The 26,494-nt window shown below is 43.3% G+C and overlaps 1 protein-coding gene across 1 annotated transcript in view; it reads right to left on the bottom strand.

The window, feature by feature from the left end:
* Positions 1 to 26,494, bottom strand: part of PLXNA2 (plexin A2) — a 546,864-nt gene that overhangs the window by 200,111 nt on the left and 320,259 nt on the right. The window contains exons 5-8 of the mRNA XM_054980080.1: positions 20,049 to 20,172; positions 19,057 to 19,210; positions 8,845 to 8,941; positions 3,758 to 3,872 (exon numbers count right to left, since the gene is read on the bottom strand). Coding sequence (XP_054836055.1) covers positions 3,758 to 3,872; positions 8,845 to 8,941; positions 19,057 to 19,210; positions 20,049 to 20,172 — 490 coding nt within the window. The remainder of the gene's footprint in view (positions 1 to 3,757; positions 3,873 to 8,844; positions 8,942 to 19,056; positions 19,211 to 20,048; positions 20,173 to 26,494) is intronic.

A 26,494-nucleotide genomic window follows, 5' to 3' on the forward strand; every position in this document is an offset into this window, starting at 1 on the left:
CAGAAAAAAGGTCAACTGATATGTTAATATCATTGTGTAGGCAGGATTCTCCATTTACAAAATGTGCTGATCCTGAATTATATTCCAGACAGACTTCATGAGGGAACCTGTATGTGTACTTCTTTTTCCAATCGGAACTCATTTGACTGCACTAGTATCATTTTGGTAAGTTTCTGAAGACAATATGCCCTCTGTTCACAGCAAGTATTTTGTGTATGAATATACCACTAATATATTAAGACAGATGTAAGAACAGCTTTGCTAGCAAGGTGGTGCTGAAAGTCAAAAACAAAACCCTTACTAAGAGATTTTAGGACCTCATGCGTTATTTTCTGCAAAGTGCTTTTAACATGATGACTGAATTATAGTTTATTCAGAAACCCTAATTAATTTTCCTCAGAAAAGATAAGCAAATTCGTCAGCTGAGCTGATTGGGTGTGCGTGCGTGCGTGCGTGTGTGTGTGTGTGTGGAGCACAGAGGAATGACATTTCATTTGTATCATGGCTTGTTACTCTGAGCAAGAGAGATCCCTCAAAGTAGCACAATACATTTGCTCAACATACATTAACTAGAAAGAGGTTAACATAAGCTTTAGCAGCTACACAGGATGGGCAGGAAGTGGCAGGGGGAGTCACAGAGGCAGATTTTTCAATACCTATGTCTTTCTTCAGGGTCATTAAAATAAAACAAAACTGTTTGATCTTCAAGAAAGCCAATCCTCCTGCCGTTCTCAGTACTTCCCACTTGGACAGGTTCTTAGAACACTTTTTGAACATCCTGCTGCCTGAATATATGAAAAAGTTCTGTGATAGCAATGAGAACAGAAAGAGATTCAGAATCTCTCCAGAGTTCAATTCCCAGGTATGCCACAGATTCACTTCTTCAGTCTGGTCTGGAGAAATTTTTCCTTTCCATTTCCTACTGGGGTAATAACAGCAACCTACAGCAGAAGGGAATTTTGCTGCCACTGCTTTCATGCTTGAAAACAAATCTCCAAAGTTAAGGAAAGGTAATGAAGACAACCTCACTGGACAGGAAGGAAGCTCCATCCTCACTAGAGCACAGGAATGATAAAATATAACAGTTCCCCCCTGCCATCTTAAAAAAATATATCTTAGTTTTGCATTTGGTTTTCTAAAGCTTTTGCTTCGTCTCTAAAATTTAGAACTTCTTCTTGGGCGTCTTCTCTCTGTGCAGGCTTGCCCCTGGTTTGCGAACGGGTTCATTTGGTTCGTGAAAACGTCACATCCAGGTCAGAAAACCATCACTTCCGGGTCAGCAGAAGGTCACTTCTGGGCCAGCAGAAGTTCACTTCCAGGTCAGCAGAAGGTCTGCAGGAAGTCCATCCCCTGTTGGCTATGAAACTGATTGATTGGCACCAGGCTGTCTGCAGCGACAAACCAAAAAAACTAACAAAACGAACCAGCCTAAAGGTCATGGCAGTTCATCAGAAATGGGATCTGATGAACTGTGGTTCGTGAACCACGAACCGTCCTGGTTTGTGCTTAATTTTGGTTTGTATTTTGGTTCGTGCCCATCTCTATTGGAAATCTCAGACAGCGTAAATTGTCTGGTTTGTCTGGTGTTGCTTTTGGTAAAAGGCACCAAGAAGGCAGGGACTGCTCCCAATGAGATGTATGTCTGCTTCTTCTCTGTTGCCAAGCCCTGCTGATATTTATTATGTTATCTCTTGGCATGCTCTCTAATTGGAAAGACTAGTATGTTGTTTTAGCTTTTTCTTAGTGATGTAGTATGCAACAAAATATCTTATTTTGCCTTTATAACTGAGTGTTTTATTTGCTTCTATGTCATTTCCTTGCTGGTCTGACTCTTCCTTTAAGAGGATAAATATCAATCACTTAACCTGGCTGGCATGGTGGAATATATATGCAATTTACAACCAAATGCAGAAGCTATCTCCCACATTTTCAAAAATATTGATAATTTCTTTAATGTCAGAAGATGTCATGAGTAATGTCCTGTCTCATCTTCATTCTGTGTACTTCCTTAAAGACCTGAGCTTGTTGTCTTAGGTTAAGAATCCACCCTTCACATACTCTTAAGGTGAACACACATGAACACATGAAGCTGCCTTATATGGAGTCAAACTACTGGTTTATCAAGTTTAGTACTGTTTACTCTGACTGGCAGTGGCTCTCCAGGGTCTCAGGCAGAGGTCTTTCAAATAACTTACTACCTGATCCCTTTAAATGGAGATGCTGAGGATTGAACCTGGGACCTTTGGCATGGAAAGCAGGTGCTTAACTAATGAGCTACAGTGCCTTCTCACAAAGTGAGAATGGAAGCTGCTGTATTCTAAACTCTTCTCTCAAAATCTCTTATCCCCAGAAGATTACTGGCAGGGAGTGGGAAGGAAGGAAGTTCAGAAGGGCATGACAGGGGTTTTGGCTATCTGGGAAGGAAGCCTACAAAATAAGGCTTTGCTACCAAGCTTCTCTACCCTGTTTTCCTTGGCTTTTTATTTAGGCATTACTTGAATGATTGTTCAATCATTTTGGCAGTGGTCGTTTGTGATTTCTCAATCTTAGCCAAGACTGTACCAAGACTTCTAATTTCAGCCCTAGATTTGCTTAACTTCTGTTTCAGTATGTCTTCAACTGTGTATTGGATTCCTACTGATACTATGTCTTTGTAAAATTGTGTTTATTTACCTTATGGCATTGTTTATGGAAATGTCCTTGAAACTGACTGTACTAATCTCACACTGTGTAATCTGCCTTGAGTCTCAGTGAGAAAGGCGGACTATAAATGACATAAATAAATAAATAAAAGATAGCCATATCCTGGAACAAAGGTTTGAGCATCCATACAAGCATTTGATAATGTATTAATAAATATGGTCTAGTATAAAATATGTCATCAGAGTGTAAGAGCACTGACAATGAGTTTAATCTTCTCTGTAACTGTGAAGAAGATGAACGCAATAGCTTGCACTTCCCTCTCTTTGCACCTTAATTGCTCTTGAAAAGCACCTCTTGATAATTCTATGACTGATGCTTGGAAATGGCTGCTGCACAGGGCTGTAATTCAAGTTGGAGTTGCAGTGCAGGGAAAGATGGGGTTTAACCCCCCCCCCTCCCCAATACACACACTATTAACCCTTGGAGCAAAAAGACAGGCACATTCTTGTGCTCCTCTCACCACTGGACTCATATAGTAGTTTTGCCATTTATTAAACACTGGGATCTCCACATAGATTTCCCAAAGTTCTATTGTGGCACCCAGTACCTCACTTGTAATATAGTCTAGGAACCTCTCCATGCAGCTATGGCTATGATGATTAATGCTGCAGTCTTATGAGCTATGCATGGATAAGCCCAATTATTTCTCTGGGGTTTTTGATTGAGTAAACTGGTAGTACATTATTACCTAAAGTTAAAAAAAGGGAATTTCTGCTAGCACAAAAGATGATGGGAATTGTTCTTTCTTGCATCAGTCAAATAGGTGCTATTTACTATCCTCCCAACATGATGAATTTTTCACAGGCATTCTGTTCAAAATATACCTCCTATCTTTGACTTGAAAGCATGCTGTGAACCTCTGAAGTTTTGCACCCTCCATTTACTTGTAGTTATGCTGGCCCCTAATATTGAAATAAGAACCAAACAACTTACTTTGACTCTTCACCTAGTAGAGGCTTCTTTCTTGCTTTTTAAATTATAAAGTCTCATGAGAATAACACCTGAGAACTTCTACACTAAAAGGTACTGCCTAACCATAATCCAGTGTCCATACCTCAGAAACATTGATCCTTCCCTCTTGAAATGAACACGTTGTAGGATCATGGGTGCAGAGGTTCCGATATTTACACCAGTGGCAACGAAAAGCACTGTTCACACAAGAGAGGCACCTGTCAAGAATAGAAGACCAAGTTACACTCTGTGTGTGTGTTTGTGCACACGTGCGCTCATGCACGTGTGCACACATGAGCATGAGAGAGAGAGACAGAATGATGCTATCTAGATTTCATTATGAATTTGTTTTAAAAAAATTGTTAATATGTTATTACTACTGAATAATCAATAATGAATTCATGGATAAGTTAACACAATAAATATACTAAAAATGTTCATGAAATTGTACTGCATTTTTAAAAAATGCTTTCTTTATGCCACATGGAGGCAGGTGAATTTGCCTTAATCCTTTGCATGAAATAAGGCATGAGGGTTCGGAGTAGAGATGGGCACGAATAGAAAAAAAACCCTGAACATGATGTTCGTTGTTCGTTGCCATCCACGAACAGGGACTCATGAACAACCACGAACATAGCCCTGTTCACGAATATGTTCATGGTTGGCTATTTGTAGGGGACAGCAGGATCTCCTCCCGCCATCATCCAAATTTGGTCAAGATCCCTACTGCACCACTCCCAGAAACCTGACCTGAGCAGGCAGCAGGAAAGGTACCAATAGTAAATAATAGCTTGACCCCAGAGCCTGGCAGCAGCCCTGGAACCTGAAGGAGTAGATCCCTATCCCACCACACACAAAGAAAATTCAAGCTCCAATGCACTCTCCCTGTCTCTCTATCAAAATGCCAATAGCAGCTGTCTCTCCCTCTCCACTGTCTGCAAAGACTAGCCAGAGCTGGGAGTCCCCCCTCCCCCATGGTCTTTGCTCTCTTGTAACAAATTTGGAGCTACATACTTGGAAGGAAGACCTGCCTATCAAGTTAAATTGAGCTTAGATTGGGGTTTCCAGGGCAACAGCAGGAGTTCAGACAGAGTTCAGACAATCTCTGCCTACGTTGCCAAGGGAATTGATTGCAGGTGCCAGACTGTCTGGCTTTACAAACCGGAATGAACAAGGCTTGCAACGACCACCTGTTCATTGAGAATGGGGCCTCATGAACAGCTTGTTCGTGAACAGCAGATTGGGCTGTTCATGGCTTTTTTTTGTTTGGATCGCTGTTCATGCCCATCTCTAGTTTGGAGGTGGAGCCAGATAGAGCTTCCTGTGAATTAGCTAGTGAAAAGAGAAAGAAAGCACACTTACATAAAGCTGACCACCCCCACCCCCCAGTGTGCAACCACAGCAACCCAAGTCCCCTGTATATAGGATTATCCAGTTATCATCAGGATCAAAGGAAGTTTGGTTATACTTTCTAACTACCCATGTGAGTTGATCATTTTTTCCTGCTTTGCATTGCAGCTCTAAAGACAGAATTAACAACTGATCCTGCAACTTGATTTTACTTGTTAGGCTCTAACTATGAGTGATAATATGTGGACATAGTCCAGATTTGGTAGAATATATTGGCCAGCATCGTGAAGTACTAATTGGTGAATTTATTCAAATTAACTTCTCATGGTTTACCAGTCTGTAAGAATGTAGTAAGGGAATCTTGTGGGCACTGATTGTCTCACTAACCACCTAAAATCCTGAGCCCAAAGCTCCCTGACCTGAGTGGTGGAAGGTGCAAAGATGCTGCAATGAAAGTGCATAAGTGATGAAAGGCTGACACAGTTTGCCTGCTGTTCCAAAGCTTTCAGCCAGGATGGGGTCGCTAATGCATGGGAGGCAGCCATAAACCGTTTCCTAAGTGGTTATCCAAATGGGGTTGCATAAATACAGAATTAGACTGCAGATCAGATGGTCAATAAAGCTTTGCTTTAGTTTATCTCAATACAGTTGTCTTGTGGCTTTTTTCTGGGGTGCAGAAGCAACTGCATGGTGTACTGAGTGGATGTTTACAATATAATAGTAATAATAATAACTGCACTTATATACCACTATTCTACACAGATTAGTGCCCCACTAAGACCAGTGAACAAAGTCAGTTTTATTATTATCCCCACAATACAGCTGGGGAGCTGGGGCTGAGAGGAATGGCTTACTCAAGGTGATCTACTGAACTCATGGCAGCAGTGGGATTCAAACCAGCAGAGTGCTGATTCACAGGCCAACCACTTAACCACTATGCTACAACAGCTCTTTATATATGATGTTGATAGATGTTTGTGTCTTCTATGGCGCAATCCTAAAGAATACTTTCCTAGAAGTAAACCACAGTGAGTAGGAGCAGACTCATTTAGGAATGCGCTGCTAGTTTCTAAAACTAAACATCTATTGCAAAATCTCTTCTAATTGCTATGAGCCCCTTCGAAAAACATTTTTACGCAAATAGTTGAATAGATATACCATGACTATCTAGTTTACAAAGAATGTTGTGATCATAAGAGTGGGCTTCATGTCATCACCACAATTTCATATACCTCTTCCTCCACCTCTAAACAACAAAAGCCAAGTAATTTTTGTGTGTGTTATAAATGACTTTTGGCCAAAAGATTAATAAACTATCATTTGCTTAAGTAAAGCAGAGCTTTTGTTTGCACATCAAAAGGGGAGTTAATTTGTTGATGGACAGATTTTCCCCTATGACTGTGAGTGAAGCAGCTCTGAGACCCTGTCCTCTTGGTTAATGAGCCAAAATAATACAATTAATTATTTGCAAGGGGAAAAATTCTATCCCAGGTCCCCATTAAGACTGGACTGGATTTTTTTATAATTTTTTTCTTTTGTAGGTTTCAAGTTTCACTTGAATACAATTAATTATTTGCAAGGGGAAAAATTCTATCCCAGGTCCCCATTAAGACTGGACTGGATTTTTTAAATAATTTTTTTCTCTTGTAGGTTTCAAATTTCACTTGGTTTCACATTATACTACCTTACCTGGTATCCTGAAAGTTACTGTCTGCAACTCAAATATGACAGCAGCAATAATAGTTTAATGCCATCTAGCGGGTCAGCTGGAGCTCAGGCAAAAGGCTGCTACAATTCTATTGTACAATTGGTCCAGATTTTGCCCAGGGCTTTGGTTAGCCTCTGCAATGCATGCAATTTTCCTTCTCCTGTCACTGAGATGGTGTTTTTAGCTGTTTTTTTGCCTTGGGATATTTTCAGAGCAGCAGTTCCCAAAGGGACAAAACGCTAAACAGCATTTGAATCATGAGCATTTCTGGTCCCAGTGTGGAAGAGTCTTTTCTTCTACTTCTACTAATAAACAAATTTAGGGGGAAAAGGGGGAAAGTTTATATTTGCAAAGAGGAACAGCATTCTTATGATCTAAGAGTTCAATCCCTCACAGTAGTTTAGTGGTTTAATGGCAAAAAACCTGTTTTTTCTCCCCCTCCCCAGCAACTAATGGAAATACAATAAATGGTCAGAGATTTTTCAGGCCACTGTGCAATTTTAATGGGCCACCATGATAAAGTAGTTTCTTTGGTGTCACTGAGAAAACTGAAGTTATAATTTGTTATCTAAAATGAAGCACATGTGGAATCTCACCATCTTGCAACAGAAAACACCCCATATCTTAAATTGTATCTTCTTCCTTTTGATACTTTTGTAATGACCTTAATATTGAAGAAAGTTTATTTTACTCATACAAATGCAAATCTGAGGAGGGTAGCACTATGTACAAGGGTGAGCTGAGCATATTTCCTCACTCGTGTTCTCTCTCCATTTCTGTTGGTAGGGATCTGTGTGGCACCTGCTCTTAGTTCTTACGTTCTTGGCTAGAAATGGATCTCTCTTTCAGAGAACTATTCCCATTGTGTAGCTTGAGCATCTCACTACGCCATGCAGTGACCCAATGCCATTTCCCACTCTGTTTCAGCTGGGAATAGCCTCCTCATGGCTGCCTGCTATTTAGACTGAAACTACATGTGCAAATGATGGTTGTTGTGGGTTCTCCGGCCATGAAAGCCTTCGACAATACATGTGCAAAGCTCAGGAAGGCTGAAATGTGATTGCCAATGAACCTTCCAGCACAGTCATTAATCAATTCAGAAACCAAGTACAAGAGCCCTGTCAGTTGTGTTTCTCTTTTTTGTGAGAGAAACTTGATAACCACACATTTAGAACTCAGAAACTTGGGCTTGGATCACGTCTCTCTGCTCAGTGAGGGGTGTGTGTGTGGGGGGGGGGGGTGTTGCTGATTCCCTTCTCTCACTGCAGGCCATCTTATTTGACCCCCATTCTGTTCCTGGGAGTTCACTGACCCAAGCAGGAACAATTTTGAGAGCAGAGATGACTGCAGCAAGACATTGGAAAGTCACCATTTGCACAGCACAACTTTGTCTGTATTGTATTGGGTCCAAATCCTACTTTTTCCATATTTGCATACCAAGCTGAAGGGTTGAAAATGCTTTAGGAAGCGCATGTGAATCTGGTTACAGAGTGGCTGATGGTTTATGGGTTTCCTGCTTTCTTCTATTTTCTGTTTCCCCACTTTAGGACTGATAAATGACATCTTTGGGCTACTGTCAATGGGAAGCTCTCTCTCAGAGGGAATGTGCCCCTCTTTTTGAAACATTAGGGCCATGCATCCAGAACCCTGACAAACAATAAATGTTTCTTTAAAAAGGGAAGAGAGCCTGATGCTCTTAATCCATCAGCACATGAGGGCTTAAGTATGAAGCATGCCAACAACTATACAAGCACCATATCTCAGAACACGGTGGTTTTCTTTCTTTATGTAGTCTCCCAAAAGGAATGCTTGAGGCAGCTGAGAAAGATTAATACCACAAAACTGCATTGATGTTCTACTGGCTCATCTTTGGCATCTAATCATCTCTATATTATGCTTTAGTGGCAAGATAATCAAGCTATGCTCAACATACTCGTGTAATTAAAAGTTGTTTCTTAACTAACTTGGGAAATAGTCTTTCCTAACACTGGCTGCAACAGTTCACCCCTTCTTAACCTGACTTTTGGTTTTCAGAACTATTATTCAGTACTGAGATGTCTCTTGCACTGAATAAGCTAACTTTAGTTATTAGAATTTTCAGATGATGGAACAGAACAGAAGTAGAGTCTTACAATTGGTGGGCACTGCAGTTGTAGAACTTGAACTCAGTGCTGACAAACATCTTGCCTGTCTCTTTGGATTTCAGCAGCAGCTCTATCCCAAACCAGTCTGGAGAAAGAGAGGAAAGCACAATTAAAAGAAAAAATATCAGATTTAATGATGGAACGTTTTAGCTTCTTCATATATAGCCTCAATATATGCAGGGCCCCCTTTTTACATCTTTTTGGAGTTCTTGCTTGCCTTTCAGCTGCTTTTTTCACCTGTTCTGACTGGTAAGGCTGCTGCAACCAGTTCTTTTAATATGGAATACATCACAGAGCATTCATGATTTTGATGCCAGATGAATAGTTTTACAGAGTGGAAAATTATTTTGGTGACCTGTCTAATTCTGTTAAGTAGGCCGCTGGGATCACAACGTACCAGCGGTTCAGCATTGGCTCCTAAACAAATGGAGTTACTTTGACCTACAAAGCCCTCAGTGCATTGGGACATGTATGTCTAAGGGACCCCTCCTGTGAGACAGATTAGAGAGAGAGACTGAACCAAGGTCATCCAGCAAGCTTCCATTGCAGAGTGGAGATTTACACCTGGTTCTCCCAGATCCTAGCCTGACACACTAACCACCACCCAACACTGGCTAAAATAGGGAAGCACTGCAAAGTGCAATCCTCCTCCTGCAGTCTGGAATGGGCTGCTTCCACACACATTGGATAATCCACTTTCAATACTCTTTAGTGAACATTTGGAACTGCTTTTCCATGTGTGGAACAAAAAATCCACTTCCAAAGGATTGCTAAAGTGCATTGAAAGTGCATTATTCAACGTGTGTGAAAATGGCCATAGTATAGTTCATTCTGCCACACCATATCCATGCACGTGAGAAATGGATCTGAGATTGACAAATGCCTTTTTAATTATTCCATCTATGTGATAAGCAGATGTGACAGCAACAGAAAGAAAAGTAATTTCCATAGCTGCTTTGCAATTATGGAAATAGATTCATCTGAACAACTACCAACTTTCTCTGAAGTTAGTATTAAAGTTTGAACTGTCTCTGCCCAAGTAGGGATACTTGGAAACCAGCCAATGAGAAAATAAGTTTAAAACAATTAGCTTTTGGTAACGATGAGCATAAGCATGTGTGTAAGATGGAACTTAACAGCAGTGACATTAGCAAAGCACAGCCTGAAAAATAGAAACCTCTTCCACCCACTCATGGTGGCTGAGTCAGACCTCAGAGTGTGAGTAACACCCACGTTGCCTCCTTCCTGGTCTGTCTCAAATAACAAAAGAATGAGACCCCTAATGATACATAAGCCCAGAAAGCAGATGGCTTGAAGTTTGACTGTTAAATCTGTGGGGTGCATAAAATTTAGTAGAAACAGATTACTCCCACTGCAGGCAAACACAGGGGAAGAACATTTGCAGATACTATCCCCTTCTTACCAACTTTTTGGGGCTAGAGCTCTGCCCACTGATAGAGTCTACAGCCAAGGCTTAAATACCACAGGCATTAGTTCCAGTTCTATGGACAATGACTCACATAGTGGTATTCTTAAAATTCTTTTTAGCAACCTTGGGAAGTAAAGAAAGAGACTGACAAGACCTCACTGACACCCAGGTGGTGCCTGCTACATGCCAAGTTCAGCCAAGAAAGTGACAGAACACGCCTTGCTGTCACCTTTCCCAACCTAAAGTGCTCAACAGAGCAACAGTATCCTGAATAATGACACTTTTTCTCACAGGTTCTCCTGTGTACTAAGCCTGTCCTCACTTGCAGACAGCATTTCAATCTGAATCAGTTTCTTACCAATAATGGCATGCCACCTAATGAAGACACAAGCCCAGGGACCAGGCCCTTCTTCAACGTATTCTGCTGTTTATACTGTTCAAATAACAGTCTTGTCAGGGCTTGCTGCGGCCGCTGCTGGGCGGGGTGCTGGGCGGTCTGCTCCTGACGTCAAAGGGGGGCCAGGGATTCTGCGGGACCCTGCTCTGTGGATGGAGGGGTGGTATACATCACCCAGACTCTCTCTCACTCCACTCGCTGGCCCACTCAACCTGTGCCACTCACTCCCCTTGGTCTCTGCCATCTCCTCCTCCTTCATCCACTCTCCTCCTTGCCTTTGCTCTTACTTGGCTCTGCTCCAACTCCACTCCATTACTCCTACTCAAAACCCACCCCATCCTGTGGGCGTGCTTCCCTTTTATCCCTTCAGCCTAGCCAGGCTCTGCCTGCTAACCATGCCCTTCTGCTGCCTTCCACCCAGGGCCCTAGCTGGCCTAGGCAGCTGCACCTGGGCTTGTTTGGCTGGAAGCACTGAGCTGGTCCAGCCTCCCTAGCTGATCTGATGGCTGAAGGCAGGCACAGCTGAGCCTCCCTTGCCGGCTGTCCATCTCCTCCCACAGAATGCCTCAGGCAGCTCTACCTGAAGCTGCTTAGCTCCTAGCATCCCCTGTGCTAGGTTAATGCTTTCCAGCAGGGCTGCAGGCTGGGGCGTGGCTCTGAGCTGCTGAGGCAGCTTCTCCTCCCTGGCTGGTAAGGCTTCAGCTTGGCCCCCTGCTGGCTCCCTGGACTCCTACTGGAGGGTGGGGCTGGCTGGTCTCCACCTGCACCTTCTAACCCTCTGAGGCTTGGGTGTCTCATCCCTTCCCCCTGTGGCCGGCTGGGGCTTGGGTGTCTCTTCCCTTCCCCCTGTGGCCGGCTGGGGCTTGGGTGTCTCTTTCCTTCCGCCTGTGGCCGGCTGGGGCTTGGGTGCCACTTCCCTTCCTCCTGTGGCCGGCTGGGGCTTGGGTGTCGCTTCCCTTCCTCCTGTGGCCGGCTGGGGCCTGGGTGTCTCTTCCCTTTCCCCTGTGGCTGGCTGGGGCTTGGGTGTCGCTTCCCTTCCCCCTGTGGCTGGCTGGGGCTTGGGTGTCTCTTCCCTTCCCCCTGTGGTTGGCTGGTACTGGGCCTGGCTGCCTGCTGAGGCAGCTGGGCTGCTGTCTCCCGGGGGTCTCCCGTCCTTTCCTCCAGGTAAGTCCAGGGGCTGGGCTGTAGACCCCGGACAAGTCTTACAGAACGTAGTAATATAAACTACCTGAACATCTGCCACAGTGATATTGTGGGAATTTAGCAAGTGTTTTCATTTCAGTCATGAAAGAGTTAAACTGTTTGTGTTACCTACTTAATTAGTAAACATACTTTGAATGTAACCATTAGAGCTTCGAATAAGATTCCCGCCATAGAAAGGGGAGTCACTAAGCATAATGAAGTAGAATTAGGATTTTATATTGGGCAGTTAGTTTATTGGGGGCAATTAATTGATGCTATATACTGAAGTTTTATTGCTCTTTGTTCACTTCCACTTCTATTTCACTTCTTCTTGTCTCTACTCTAAGTCACTTATCTAGCAAGATGTAGTCAGTTTAGCAATTTATTATTTTCTCCAAATGTAACCCTAATTTTTATCCTTTAGTAAAGTATTCTTACAGAGCTACACTGGAGTGTGTGTTTGTGAATCTATTCTCATTACTTCCAATGTGCAATCTTTGCACAATCTCTGCTATATTTTCCTACAAGGTTATGGCCTCCAGATATAATAATGAGAATAACTCCATGTGTTAGCTAAAGGAAGAAATATTCTATTGGCTTTTGTAAGTTTGAAGGTCTCCTCTCTTCTGTGCTCACTCCCTCTCACTGTGGAGCCCTTTGGAGCCAATTTGAGGAATCACCCTGACAACTTTGGCCCCAAGGAAAGAAAGAAAAGTGCATCTGAAAAGAAGGGACATCTAAGTCGTCCACATCAAAGGAAAGATGAGTACCAGAGCCACCGCAGCCACCGCAGCCACCACTTCAAAAATTGGTGAGGAGATGAATTCCTTTAAAATACCTAATTTGAATCAAACCAACTTTACAATTTGGAACAATAGTCTAAAGCTAGCCCTCAAGGCAAACAAAATGCTTGATCTTTTAACTAAAGATCCACCTCCCAGCGATGATCCTCAATTTGAGGAATACTCAATGAAAAATGCAAAAGTGATGTTTATGATTGTTACCTCTCTAAATGAGACTTACAGTCCATTGGTTGATCAGTGTGAAACTGCAAAGGAGCTGTATGAAGCAATCCGAGAGAGAAATCTTGGCAAAACTGATGATCAAATTAGAGACCTGAGATTAACTTTGTACACGATCAGATATAAACATGGAGAAGACATGGAGCTGCATATTAATAGAATACTCCACATTGTTAGTCAGCTCCAATCTGCGGGCAGTACTGTACCTAAATCTGAAATTTTTGCAGCTATAATGGGAAGTCTCCCAGAGTCATATGACAGCCATATTACAGTCTTGAAAAATATTCCAAATTTGACCATTCCATCTTTTACTAAGAGTCTGATGGATGCAGCAAGGAAAAAAGAAGCTAGTAGCTTGAGCGAAAGTTTTTGTGCTTTCAGAGTATCAGAGAGAGGAAACAGAGGTGATGTAATTTGTAATATCTGCAAGAGAAAAGGGCATTTTGCAAGAGAATGCAGGATGAGAGACAATTTGCCCAGAGGCCAAGATGTGCCCAGAGAACAAAGAGGCAGCCATTATCACTACAAAGAACCACATGGTCGAGGGTTGTTCAGAGCTAGAAGTCGCAGTGCTGGCAGAGGAACAAGCAGAGAAAGCTTTTCTATGAGCAAAGAAAGATGGAATTCTAATTGTAGACACAATGTTTGTATGATTAATGATGAATATGATGCAGATTTGAATCATCTTTGGTTACTCGACAGTGGATCTGGCCATCACTTATGCCCAGACCTTGATTGCTTTATTAATTTTAATGATCAACCTAAAGTTAGTCTCCACCAAGTTGATGGAAGTGCGCTCAAGGTGGAAGCCACTGGTACTGTGAATTTAAAGCTAATTGATCTTAATGGGCATGTTAATTTCCTAACTCTCAAAGACTGCCTATATGTGCCCCAAGCCACCGAGTGAATAATTTCCCTTGGCAAGATGCTCAAGGCCGGGATCCGGATACAAACGAACAGTACCGGAACCTCAAAGGTTATTTTAGAGGGACATGATGCTGAGATTCCTATTGTGAAATTTAAAAATTGTTTGTGCTTGAGAACAGAAGTTGATAAAGTTGCAAGCCTGAAAGAGAAAGATTGTCAGCATAAAAACTGCATTTTTGGTTGGCATCATCGTTTTGCCCATAAGAATGTTAACTCTATTCAAAGGCTGTTAGAGAACAATGGAATTGTATATGATGATTGCAAGGCTATTGAGGAAACCTGTGAGATTTGCCTACAGGCAAAGGCTACCAAGCCAAAGAGCAAGCCGCATCAGAAACTTGAGGCTACCAGACTCCTACAGAGAGTTCATTCAGACTTAATTGGTCCATATAAGAGTTCAATAGATGGACACAGATATGTTTTAACCTTTTTGGATGACCACAGTCATTTTGCAAGTGTTTACCTGTTAAAGACTAAAGATCAAACAATAGATAAATTTAAGAACTTTGTGGCTACTATGAGAAATCTATTTGGGAAAGCTCCAGAAATCTTGCATACTGATAATGGAAGTGAATACTATAACACTGAATTCCAGAAATTTCTTGAGCAAGAAGGAATAAAACATGAGAGAACTGTCCCATTTAGCCCATACCAAAATGGGGCAATAGAGAGATTCAATAGGTCTCTGCAAAACATGGCCAGAAGTCTTTTATTTCAATCAAAGCTCCCTGACTTGTGCTGGTCAGAAGCAGTAATGACTGCAGCTTACTTGTATAACAGAACGCTGCACAGAGTAACTGGACAAACTCCATTTTTCCACTGGTATGGGGAAAATCCAGGATTAAAGCATATTAAATCATTTGGTGCTAAGGCTTATTCATTCATCCCAAGGGAGAAAAGAGGCAAGTTGGAGCCCAGAGCAGAACTGGGAATCCTTGTGGGTTATGCACCAAGAGGGTACAGCATCCTAAACCCCAAAACCTTTGAAATAAAAGTTGCTAACACTATATTCTTTGATGAGAAGCATGTGTTCACAGGGAACAAAGAACCTGACTCAGCAGCACCACCAAGCCGTGAAATAGAAGGTCCATTCTCTTGTGATCTGGTTTTGAGGTTGCCTGTTGCTGATGCTGATGCCAATCTCCAGGAAGGACCCAAAGAAGCCTCGCCTTCAGAAGGGGCAGAGGCAAGGATCCTACCACCAGAAGGGGAGACAGGTGAAACCTGGCCAGATGACACAGAGACAGAGACTGAGGTGAGGCGCTCAGCAAGAGAAAACAAAGGTGTGCCACCATTGAGATACGAATCTTGTGCTAAAGTGCAAACTGCTGATGAACCAGCAGACTGGGCTGAGATGCTTGAACTGCCTGAACATGAAAAAGGCAAATGGATTAATGCTGCAAAGGAAGAGTTCAACTCACTTCACAGGAACCAAACCTGGACTCTTACAAAACTGCCACCTGGAAGAAAACCCATTGGGTGCAAATGAGTATTCAAAGTGAAACACAATGCAGATGGAAGCATTGACAAATACAAAGCACGCCTCGTTGCCAAAGGATATACACAGAAACCTGGAATCGACTTTTCTGAAACTTTTGCACCAGTTACAAAACATTCAACAGTAAGAATCCTACTAAGCATAGCAGCTTCCAGATGTCTACATATTGAACACCTTGATGTTAAAACAGCCTTTCTCAACGGAGAGCTAGATGAAGAAATCTACATGATTCAACCAGAAGGATTTAAAGAAAAAGGCAAAGAGACTTTAGTTTGCAAACTCAACAAAAGCATCTATGGACGATTCGGTTTCGTTTTCTCAGCCATGCCGGACGCTCCTCTTGGCTGGTCCGGGAGGAAACGACCGGGCACCCTGACCGGGCGGCTGATCCGCAAGGATTAGCCCCCAGGACTCCCAGGGAGGGAGCCAGGGTCCGGGACGCGGCGGGAAGAACTCCCCGAAATCAATGCGGGGGGGGGGAATTGCCCGTTTGTCCCTATGGAGGCCGGCAGACGTGCGCGGCGCCTCGAGTGCCGCCGGGCAACGAGAAACGGCAAATTAAAGAAACAGGCGGAAGCCCGTAAACAAGCGAATCCCTTCTGTTCTACAAGCGTTTGTGAAGGAGAGGTTGATCTGAAGAAGACTCGTTCTTCCCCTTCGTTGAGTTCCAGAATTTTGTTGGTGCCCCCCCCCAAATGGCAGCAAAGAAGCAAAGTCCCGCTCTCGGTAAGTCAATCTCGGCTACCTTGAAGGGGGAGTCGCTCGAAGAGTTGGTGCGCAGGGCGGTGGTGGAAGCCATAAAACCCTTTGTTGACAAGCTGAACGAAACTGATCAAAGGGTGGGCTTAATTGAAAGCGAAGTGAAAACCATTAAGGCAGCAGCGGGGGGGGGGCAGAGAAGTCTGCTCTGGAAAGTGCGTCACTTGTGAAGGCTACAAAAAAGGAGCTGAAGCTGGTCGAGAACCAGCTGATCGGGCTACAGATGGAACGAACGCAGACAATTTTGCGTCTCCAAAACGTGAAAGAGGAGGAAAAAGAGGATCTGTGGGAGGTGGTCTCGGAACTATTGGCGATACCCGCGAGGACGACTAAAGAAGAGGTTAAAAGCGCCATTTTGGAGGTCCGCCAGGCTTCTTCAAAATATGCAACAAAGCGACAGTTGCCTCGTGAGATCATTATTGACTTTTCATCTAAAAAGATTCGGGACACCATCCTACATAACTCATACAATGCGGATTTGGACTTTATGGGTTTGAAAGTCAAGATTTTGAAGGACGTTCCATTTCTAGTCCGGAAACGGCGTTTTAAATATAAAAAGTTTGCAGCTCTTCTGAGGGACCATGGAATAAAGTACAAATGGTTATTCCCGGAAGGAATATGGTTCAGATATAAAGATCAGGCCTATAAGATATTATCAGAAGATCAACTAAAGGATTTTGAGAATAAAAACCCAGAACTCTGCTGCACCGAGAACGAAGAAAAGGAGGAGCCGGAGGGGGGGGGAGGAGGAGGAGAGCACCGCAACAGCGGTTGCACAGAGAGAACTGCGTCCGGGACCTAGAAGGGGGAGGAAAGTTTAATCAGAATTTGAAATGTTTATTCTCTGTATGATTAACCACTCCATCATTATCCTATGGAGCTATTTTTGTATTATGACAGTATGAAGGGAAACATTGAAGTGTAGTGTTTAGTGTTTGTAGTTCATTCCCCCCCCTTTTTCCTTTTTCCTTTTTCCACCCCCCTTTGTCCCTTCCCTCTCCCCTTTCCTTGTGATAGTCTTGTGTAGTGCTGTGTAGTGTTTTGTAGTTATGAAAAATAAAAAAAATTATAAAAAAAAAAAAGCATCTATGGACTACGTCAATCTGCCAGAGCTTGGAATGAGAAATTAAGAAAGCTACTATCACAACTGAATTTTAAACAAGGTGAAGCTGAACCTTGCCTATTTACAAGGACGATAAATGGACAATATCAATATTTGCTTTCTTTTGTGGATGATTTGATACTATGTTGTGACAGCAGTGAACAAGCCAAAGAAATTGTCAATCAACTAAATAAGGACATTGAGATTAAGCAGCTGGGTGAACCCAGCAGTTATTTGGGAATGCTCATCGAGAGAACCAAGAATGGAAGTTTTCTTCTAAGCCAAAGACACAAGATCATGGAACTCGTGGAATCACTAGAGATGCAAGATGCCAGACCAAAGGGAACACCACTGGATCAAAATTACATCAAATACCATGATGGAGTGACACTAAGAGACAATGTCAAATACAGAGAAATAATTGGAAAGCTTCTCTACCTGAGTAAAGTATCAAGACCAGATATATGCGCAGCGGTTGGGATCCTGAGCAGAAAAGCAAGTGCACCCAACGAAGATGACTGGGAAGCAGTCAAAAGGGTAGTCAGATACCTGATTGGATCAGCAAACCTGAAACTAGAATTTTCACCATGTGATCACCCAATCCTAGTGGGATACATGGATGCCAGCTTTGCTGAGGAGATAGATGACTACAAGTCAACCAGTGGATACCTTTTCTTCTATGGAAACAACTTGATCAGCTGGACAAGCCAGAAACAAACTCTCATCGCCACGTCAACCACTGAAGCTGAATATGTGTCTGCTGCACAAGCCTGTGATGAGCTTGGATGGATTATCAACCTACTGAAAGACTTTGGAATAGAAGAACCAAGACCCATCACTCTATTTGAAGACAACTTAGCTTGCATTGCATTAACCAAGAGTGAAAACATCAAAGGAAAAACCAAACACGTAGTAGTGAAACATCTCAAAGAGAGACAACTGCAACAGCAAGGACTAATAGACATTAAATACTGTCCTTCTGATGAGATGGTTGCTGACATACTGACCAAGCCGCTCAACAAAGCAAAGCTTGAACACCTACGCAAGAAGATGAACCTTCATGACTTCCACTCCAACACCTGAGAAGGGGATTGTGGGAATTTAGCAAGTGTTTTCATTTCAGTCATGAAAGAGTTAAACTGTTTGTGTTACCTACTTAATTAGTAAACATACTTTGAATGTAACCATTAGAGCTTCGAATAAGATTCCCGCCATAGAAAGGGGAGTCACTAAGCATAATGAAGTAGAATTAGGATTTTCTATTGGGCAGTTAGTTTATTGGGGGCAATTAATTGATGCTATATACTGAAGTTTTATTGCTCTTTGTTCACTTCCACTTCTACTTCACTTCTTCTTGTCTCTACTCTAAGTCACTTATTTAGCAAGATGTAGTCAGCTTAGCAACCGTAATGTAACCCTAATTTTTATCCTTTAGTAAAGTATTCTTACATAGCTACACTGGAATGTGTGTTTGTGAATCTATTCTCATTACTTCCAATGCGCAATCTTTGCACAATCTCTGCTATATTTTCCTACAGATATACGCCATCGCCTGTCAACAATACCATGTAGTTGTTTATATATCTATCTCTATGCAAGAGAATGAATGGACATAAAACTGACATCAAAAGTGGCACTGCTTAGTGCCACAGCACAGTGCATACTATGATAAATGTACACTGAGGCAGATTTGCTTCAGGTTTACTGACTGAAGAAAAAGGCATCACTAGAGAGGTAAGCAACAGAGCAAGCCTAATTCTAATACTAGGCTCACCCACTCGCCCCAGTTTGTGTTCCAAGAATATTCCATGAAGTTCTACTACTTGTGATATCTGTACTGCAGTTTGACTGCCCTATTGTACCTCAAATAATAAGCCAGCTCACCCTGGTCCACAGGTATGGCAGGGACATCCTTAGATACTGGTGAGATGCATACAATCTGATTGCCCAAAACTTGGCCTTCCACTTCAGTGAGGTTTCCAAATACGCAGGTGATACCAGTTGACAGGTCAGGTGCATCACTTACTAGCAAGCTGAGCTAAAGAAAAAGGAGAAAAAGACAATGATGGTGAGTGTTTAAAATAGCTTTCTGAGTCCTGACATTACATAAGGTGTTTTCTTTTAAATTCCTGATTGTAACATTACTTATATTGTTCTGAATTACATGTAAGCTACCTTGAGCTCTGGTGGAGAGAGCAGAATACAAATTATTAAAAGAAAAGAAGGAAGAAGAAAGGAACTGGCACAGACACAAACCTTTATTATTTTCTCTTGCTTTCCCCAGCAGTGAAGCAGCAGAAAAGCGGCAAGCTGCTCTTCAATAGTATTTACGTCACTGTACAACAGTAGAAGTCCCTCAGCTGACCTGATATGTGATAATACCAGTGGGCAGAAGTACAGTTGACAATTCTCTCCCAGCTAGACATCACAAAAGCTTTTAATAGATCTACAAATAGCCTAGCTTCCAACCAGGGCAACTTTCTTCCACATGTCATTTGAAAATATATATTTTTTCCATTAATACTCTAAAAATCAAAGGTTTGGTCAGTAAAGGATGTCTCCTTGGAGCCTAGCCTCAGAAATCAAAAGTCACTGTACACAAAAGTCAATTTGTGTTGACTTCCAGCCCCTAGTGCCATGTGCTGAGGTGACAGTGATAGTTCTGCCCCACACAGATCACAGCATGGATTTCTATACACCACTGTGAATGCTCAAAAATCTACTTTCACAGTGGCAGGCAAAAAGCTAATCCCTACTGAGCCCTGCATGTGGCCACCTCAGTGTATGGAATCCATACCTGAAATTAGCAGTGAATAAAAACCTCATAACTATAGAAAACACATTTATGCAAGCCCTCACCCACTACTGCTACTTACCGGAAGGCTATGCTCAGAAACTGGGATACTGCTGGGCTGCACAATGATACTCATGCATTGGTTGATGCTGGCTGCAAATCGGTATGGTTCATTTGCTCGTTCACACTTGTCCCTCCGGGAACACCTAATACCAAAAGTATAGGATAGCATAAATAGAAGCTAGTGGACTAGTTTTTCCTCCAAAGTTATTTGTATTTCATGTTATTTTGCCTCTAACTAGTACTATACAACAGGGAAGGAAGGCAGCATGGTATAGCCTGATCTCATCAGATCTCAGAATCTAAGCAGGGTCAATACTTGGATGGGAGACCACCAAGGAAGACTCTGCAGAGGAAGGCAATGGCAAACCACCTCTGATTCTCACTTGCCTTGAAAACCCCTTGCAGACAGTTATGGCTTGATGGAACTTTACACACACAGTACCATATGATAAAGAAGTTTACTAGAGTAATAACTGCTGCAACATAATTTATTATCTATGAGGCATTACCACTCCTTCAAGAATAAGTAATTTAATGACATGTTGGACAGCATGCGGTATGTATAAACAGTTGCAATGTGGTCCTGTTCAACAGCATCTAATCGTAATGATTTCTGCAGTTACTTTCTCAAGATTCATCCCTGATTTTAGAACAGATTGATCACCTTACCTTAAGCTCTCAAAGAAAAAGAGCAAGTGTTCCCAGTTAAGACAAAGATGCATCAAGCTGTGTAGAATGCAAGAATGGTATACCAGAGGACAGAATCGGCTGAAACCAGATAACTTTGTGGAACAGAGAGCAAAACCAACTTGTGAAGCATGGGCTATCTGGCCAGTAAAACACTTTTGTTTGGCTCCTGTTAACCATATTAGATTTTAATAAAGGAAAATTGCTTTCAGAATAACAGATAAGAGAGATACTACACTTCAGTATTATATCAGACTTTAGCTTTTATATGTAACATTCCACACATACCTCAGTGTTTGTGCTCCATTTGTTCCCAAATTTTAAAGCTCTTATATAGCCTGATCACATGAGAGTAGATGTAGTATGTGCCTTTGCCCTTTCTATGGAAAGCACAGTGGGCCTTGAAGAATACAGACACTGCCCATCTATGATTTAAAAATCTACCTATTCTTATTTTGTTAGACTTCCAGACTGCCTCGCAGTCAGGGGTGCCAATGGAGCAAATTAAAATATTTTCAAATTATTTACAGTTAAAAACTGAGGGCTGCTGTAGCATAGTAGTTAAGTAGTTGGGTTGCAAGTCAGCAGTCTACTGGTTTGAATCCCATTAGTGTCATGAGCTCAACAGGTGGCCTTGAATAAGCCACTCCTCTCAATGCCAGCTTTATTGTGGGGATAATAATAATATTGACTAAGTTCACCACTCTGAGTGGGCGCTAATTTGTCTAGAAAAGCAGCATACAAACTAACTGTTGTTATTTAGCAATTACCAATTTTTAAAATGCACTCTGGTGATGAAGGATAGCGGGATGGTGGAATGGGGAGGGGCAAGGAAAATGGCACCAATGTGGGCAGGACCTGCAAAAATGCACACCTTCTATCCACAAAGCATGCACAAATATTTTGGCTGTAGTCTTTCTCACAAGTTCTTATCAAATCAAGTTTGGGAAAGATTGGAGCAAAGCAGGGGAAACCTGGAAAGCAGACATTACATAGATTTAAAAAAAAAACTTACTCCAGTTTGGATGCCAAATGAAAGCAAAGCCTCTGTATGGAAGTAGCATGTGCTGATGCCTAAAAATATGACTGGAGTCACGTCACTGGCTTTGGAAGCTATGCATTTTAACATAGGATCTTAGTTATGGATCTGAATTGCCATCATGGGGTTCTGTGGCTGTTGCTGGTGCTTTCATTTTTCTAAGCATTAAAAGCACCATCCACTAAGACTTAAAAGAACTATACAGCAGTAGATGGCAACAACCTCACAACACCTGCTCTTTAATTAAAAACTGTGGCTAATAGGGGTGTGCAAGCCAAAAATTTTCGGCTATAGCCGAAAGTAGAAAGCCGAAAGAAAATTCTCTATCGTTAAAGCTGAAAGCCGAAACAAGAATCTCTTTCGGGATTCGGGATTCGGGATTCTTTCGGCATTATTTCGGCATTCTTTCGGCTTTTTTCTATGGGAAAATGCCTCCGTCTTCCAGGACGCCTGGAGGAGGCATTTTCCCACCGAATAAGCCCAAAATTGGTGGGGACCTTCCTCTAACCCTTCTCTAACAACCACCCAAGTTTCAGACAGATTGGACTTTGGGGGGCCATGTTATGGCCCCCCAAAGCAGGTCCCCCCATCCTCCCATAAAGGAGCATCTTCTTCATTATTTCCTATGGGGAAAAAATGAAGAAGCAGGCTTCCTTTGCCAGGGGTGGCATTTTGCATGCAAAATGCCCCCTTACCCTCAGGGGCCCTTCTCCCACCCCTCCTCCCACCCCCCACCAAGGCTCAGCCTGCTCCCACTTGGGGGGGCCATTTCATGGCCTCCCCAAGTAGGTGCTCTAATCTCTACCACTGACAGCTGGGGGAGGCTTGTGTTGCCAGGGGTGGCATTTTGCATGCAAAATGCCCCCCAACCCTCTGGGGCCCTTCTCCCACCCCTCCTCCCACCCCCCACCAAGGCTCAGCCTGCTCCCACTTGGGGGGGCCATTTCATGGCCTCCCCAAGTAGGTGCTCTAATCTCTACCACTGACAGCTGGGGGAGGCTTGTGTTGCCAGGGGTGGCATTTTGCATGCAAAATGCCCCCCAGCCCTCTGGGGCCCTTCTCCCACCCGTCCTCCCACCCCACACCAAGGCTCAGACTGCTCCCACTTGGGGGGGCCATTTCATGGCCTCCCCAAGTAGGTCCTCTCAGCCCCTAAAGTCCACCCCTTACAGCCCCACACAAACCCAATTCCCCCCCAGCTGCCGCACACAGACCCAAATCCCCACATTAGCCCCTCACAGACCCAAATCCACCCCCACCTGCCCCACACCCATAACCCCAGGAACAGGCTGGCAAAGGCCAGCCCTCTCCCTTTGTTCCCTATGCTGGGAACTTCTAAACTCTCTTTCCCTGGGCAATTCTGCACAGCCCAGGGGTGCCACAATGGTGGGCACACTTCTGAGTGCCAGCTGGTCCCTGTGAAAGAACACCTGAACCACAGACACCCTCCCTCAAATTCCCCCACCACCTACAGAGATAGCTGGCCAGCCAGCCCCATTGTTCCCTATGATGGGAACCAACTGCACAACAAAGAATAAAACAAGAACAACACAAAATAAAGTTTTTAAAAAATTATTTTCTCCCTTCCAAAGTACAAGTAGGCAAAGCATTATGACACATTACACCAGCAGTCCCCCACACAGAAAAATAACACAACTCACTTAACATCAGAGAATCACAAAGCACGATTCCTGTCAAAAACACTTTATTTCTTGAACAGCTTTAGGTTACACAGCAGGGGGGAACACCAAAGGGCTTGGCAGCAGTATCTTACACAAAAATAACACAACTCACTTAACATCAGAGAATCACAAAAGCACAATTCCTGTCAAAAACACTTTATTTCTTGAACAGCTTTAGGCTACACAGCAGGGGGGGGACACCAAAGGGCATGGAAGCAGTATCTTACACAAAAATAACACAACTCACTTCACATTAAAGAATCACCCCAAAAAATTGCTGTCAAAAGCACTTTATTTCTGTAACTGCTTTAGGTTACACAGTAGGAAGGCACCACAGAGCAGGAAAGCAGTGTACTACACAAAAATAACACAACTCACTTCACATCAGAGAATCACACAAACACAATTGCTGTCAAAAACGGTGAAGTGGGTTGTATTATTTTTTGTAGTACATTGCTATCATGCCCTTTTGTGCCCTCCTACTGTGTAACCTAAAGCTGTTCAAGAAATAAAGTGTTTTTGCCAGGAATTGTGTTTTTGTGATTCTCTGATGTTAAGTGAGTTGTGTTATTTTTGTGTAAGATACTGCTTCCATGCCCTTTGGTGTTCCCCCCCTGCTGTGTAGCCTAAAGCTGTTCAAGAAATAAAGTGTTTTTGCCAGGAATTGTGTTTTTGTGATTCTCTGATGTTAAGTGAGTTGTGTTATTTTTGTGTAAGATACTGCTTCCATGCCCTTTGGTGTTCCCCCCCTGCTGTGTAGCCTAAAGCTGTTCAAGAAATAAAGTGTTTTTGACAGGAATTGTGCTTTTGTGATTCTCTGATGTTAAGTGAGTTGTGTTATTTTTGTGTAAGATACTGCTGCCATGCCCTTTGGTGTTCCCCCCCTGCTGTGTAGCCTAAAGCTGTTCAAGAAATAAAGTGTTTTTGACAGGAATCGTGCTTTGTGATTCTCTGATGTTAAGTGAGTTGTGTTATTTTTCTGTGTGGGGGACTGCTGGTGTTATGTGTCATAATGCTTTGCCTACTTGTACTTTGGAAGGGAGAAAATAATTTTTAAAAAACTTTATTTTGTGTTGTTCTTGTTTTATTCTTTGTTGTGCAGTTGGTTCCCATCATAGGGAACAATGGGGCTGGCTGGCCAGCCATCTCTGTAGGTGGTGGGGGAATTTGAGGGAGGGTGTCTGTGGTTCAGGTGCTCTTTCACAGGGACCAGCTGGCACTCAGAAGTGTGCCCACCATTGTGGCACCCCTGGGCTGTGCAGAATTGCCCAGGGAAAGAGAGTTTAGAAGTTCCCAGCATAGGGAACAAAGGGAGAGGGCTGGCCTTTGCCAGCCTGTTCCTGGGGTTATGGGTGTGGGGCAGGTGGGGGTGGATTTGGGTCTGTGAGGGGCTAATGTGGGGATTTGGGTCTGTGTGTGGCAGCTGGGGGGAATTGGGTTTGTGTGGAGCTGTAAGGGGTGGAATTTAGGGGCTGAGAGGACCTACTTGGGGAGGCCATGAAATGGCCCCCCCAAGTGGGAGCAGGCTGAGCCTTGGTGGGGGGTGGGAGGAGGGGTGGGAGAAGGGCCCCAGAGGGTTGGGGGGCATTTTGCATGCAAAATGCCACCCCTGGCAACACAAGCCTCCCCCAGCTGTCAGTGGTAGAGATTAGAGCACCTACTTGGGGAGGCCATGAAATGGCCCCCCCAAGTGGGAGCAGGCTGAGCCTTGGTGGGGGGTGGGAGGAGGGGTGGGAGAAGGGCCCCTGAGGGTAAGGGGGCATTTTGCATGCAAAATGCCACCCCTGGCAAAGGAAGCCTGCTTCTTCATTTTTTCCCCATAGGAAATAATGAAGAAGATGCTCCTTTATGGGAGGATGGGGGGACCTGCTTTGGGGGGCCATAACATGGCCCCCCAAAGTCCAATCTGTCTGAAACTTGGGTGGTTGTTAGAGAAGGGTTAGAGGAAGGTCCCCACCAATTTTGGGCTTATTCGGTGGGAAGATGCCTCCCCCAGACGTCCGGGAAGACGGAGGCATTTTCCCATTGAAAAGCCGAATGAAAGACGAAAGAATCCCGAAACGTTTCGGCTTTTTTCTTTCGGCTACCCGAAACGTTTCGGGATTCCCCGAAACGTTTCGGCATTCCCTGAAAGAAGCCGAAACACTTTTGTTTCGGCATTCTTTCGGCATTCTGAATGCCGAAACGCACATCCCTAGTGGCTAATTAATCTCCTTCTCACGGAGGTTAAGGGTCTTGGAATGCTGGAAGCTTGCATTCCTCCTCTGTACACTGGAGACACTAGAGTTAATGTTTGCTTTCATGGTTGAATCTCCAAGGTCCCCCCCCCCACACACACACATACCTTCCTCCTTGAACAGAAGCCATTACATGTCACAAGCTGAGTTATGAGCCCTGCAGCTGGCAAGTGTTGGACACCTGGCTCATCACCAGAATCATTTCATTTGAGAAGAGCCCCAGAGTGGGCTGAAGCTCTGAGCTTCTATCAAAATGAAGAAAAATGGAGAGAAAAGGCTAATAATCTCCTGATCTTTCCATTTTGCTTCATCATAAGAGGTTATGGGGTCACTCATACCCAGAGAGCTCTGAAAAAGTAAGTAGCAGGAGGAATGCTACCAACCAAGTATCAAAGATATTGTTTAGCTTGTGTCACTCAGTGCAAGTGGAGTCTATAATAAATCGGGCTAGAAGATTTTGGACCAAATATAGCATGGCAGAGTTGGTATGTTTGTCCTCAAGAGCTAAGCAAGTTTACTAGAAGGACTTAGAAGGATGTATTCCAATAATGTCTGCTTTTATTCAAAAGAATACTGTACAGGGAAAAGTGGGGAAGACAGAATTTTCTTTCAGGCAAAACTGATATGTAAACTTTAGTTTTTTTTAAAAAAAATGCCTTGGCTTACTTGCTTGAAATGCCTGGTAATCCAGGGGACATTTCTAGGTAGTGGAACATGCCCTCAAGTCATAGCTGACTTATGGCAACCCCTGCTGGAGTTTTCAAGGCAAGAGATTAACAGAAGTGGTTAGCCATTGTCTGCCTTTGCATAGCCACACTGG

The sequence above is a fragment of the Eublepharis macularius genome, chromosome 5 (assembly GCF_028583425.1).
Source record: "Eublepharis macularius isolate TG4126 chromosome 5, MPM_Emac_v1.0, whole genome shotgun sequence".
Taxonomy (NCBI): domain Eukaryota; kingdom Metazoa; phylum Chordata; class Lepidosauria; order Squamata; family Eublepharidae; genus Eublepharis; species Eublepharis macularius.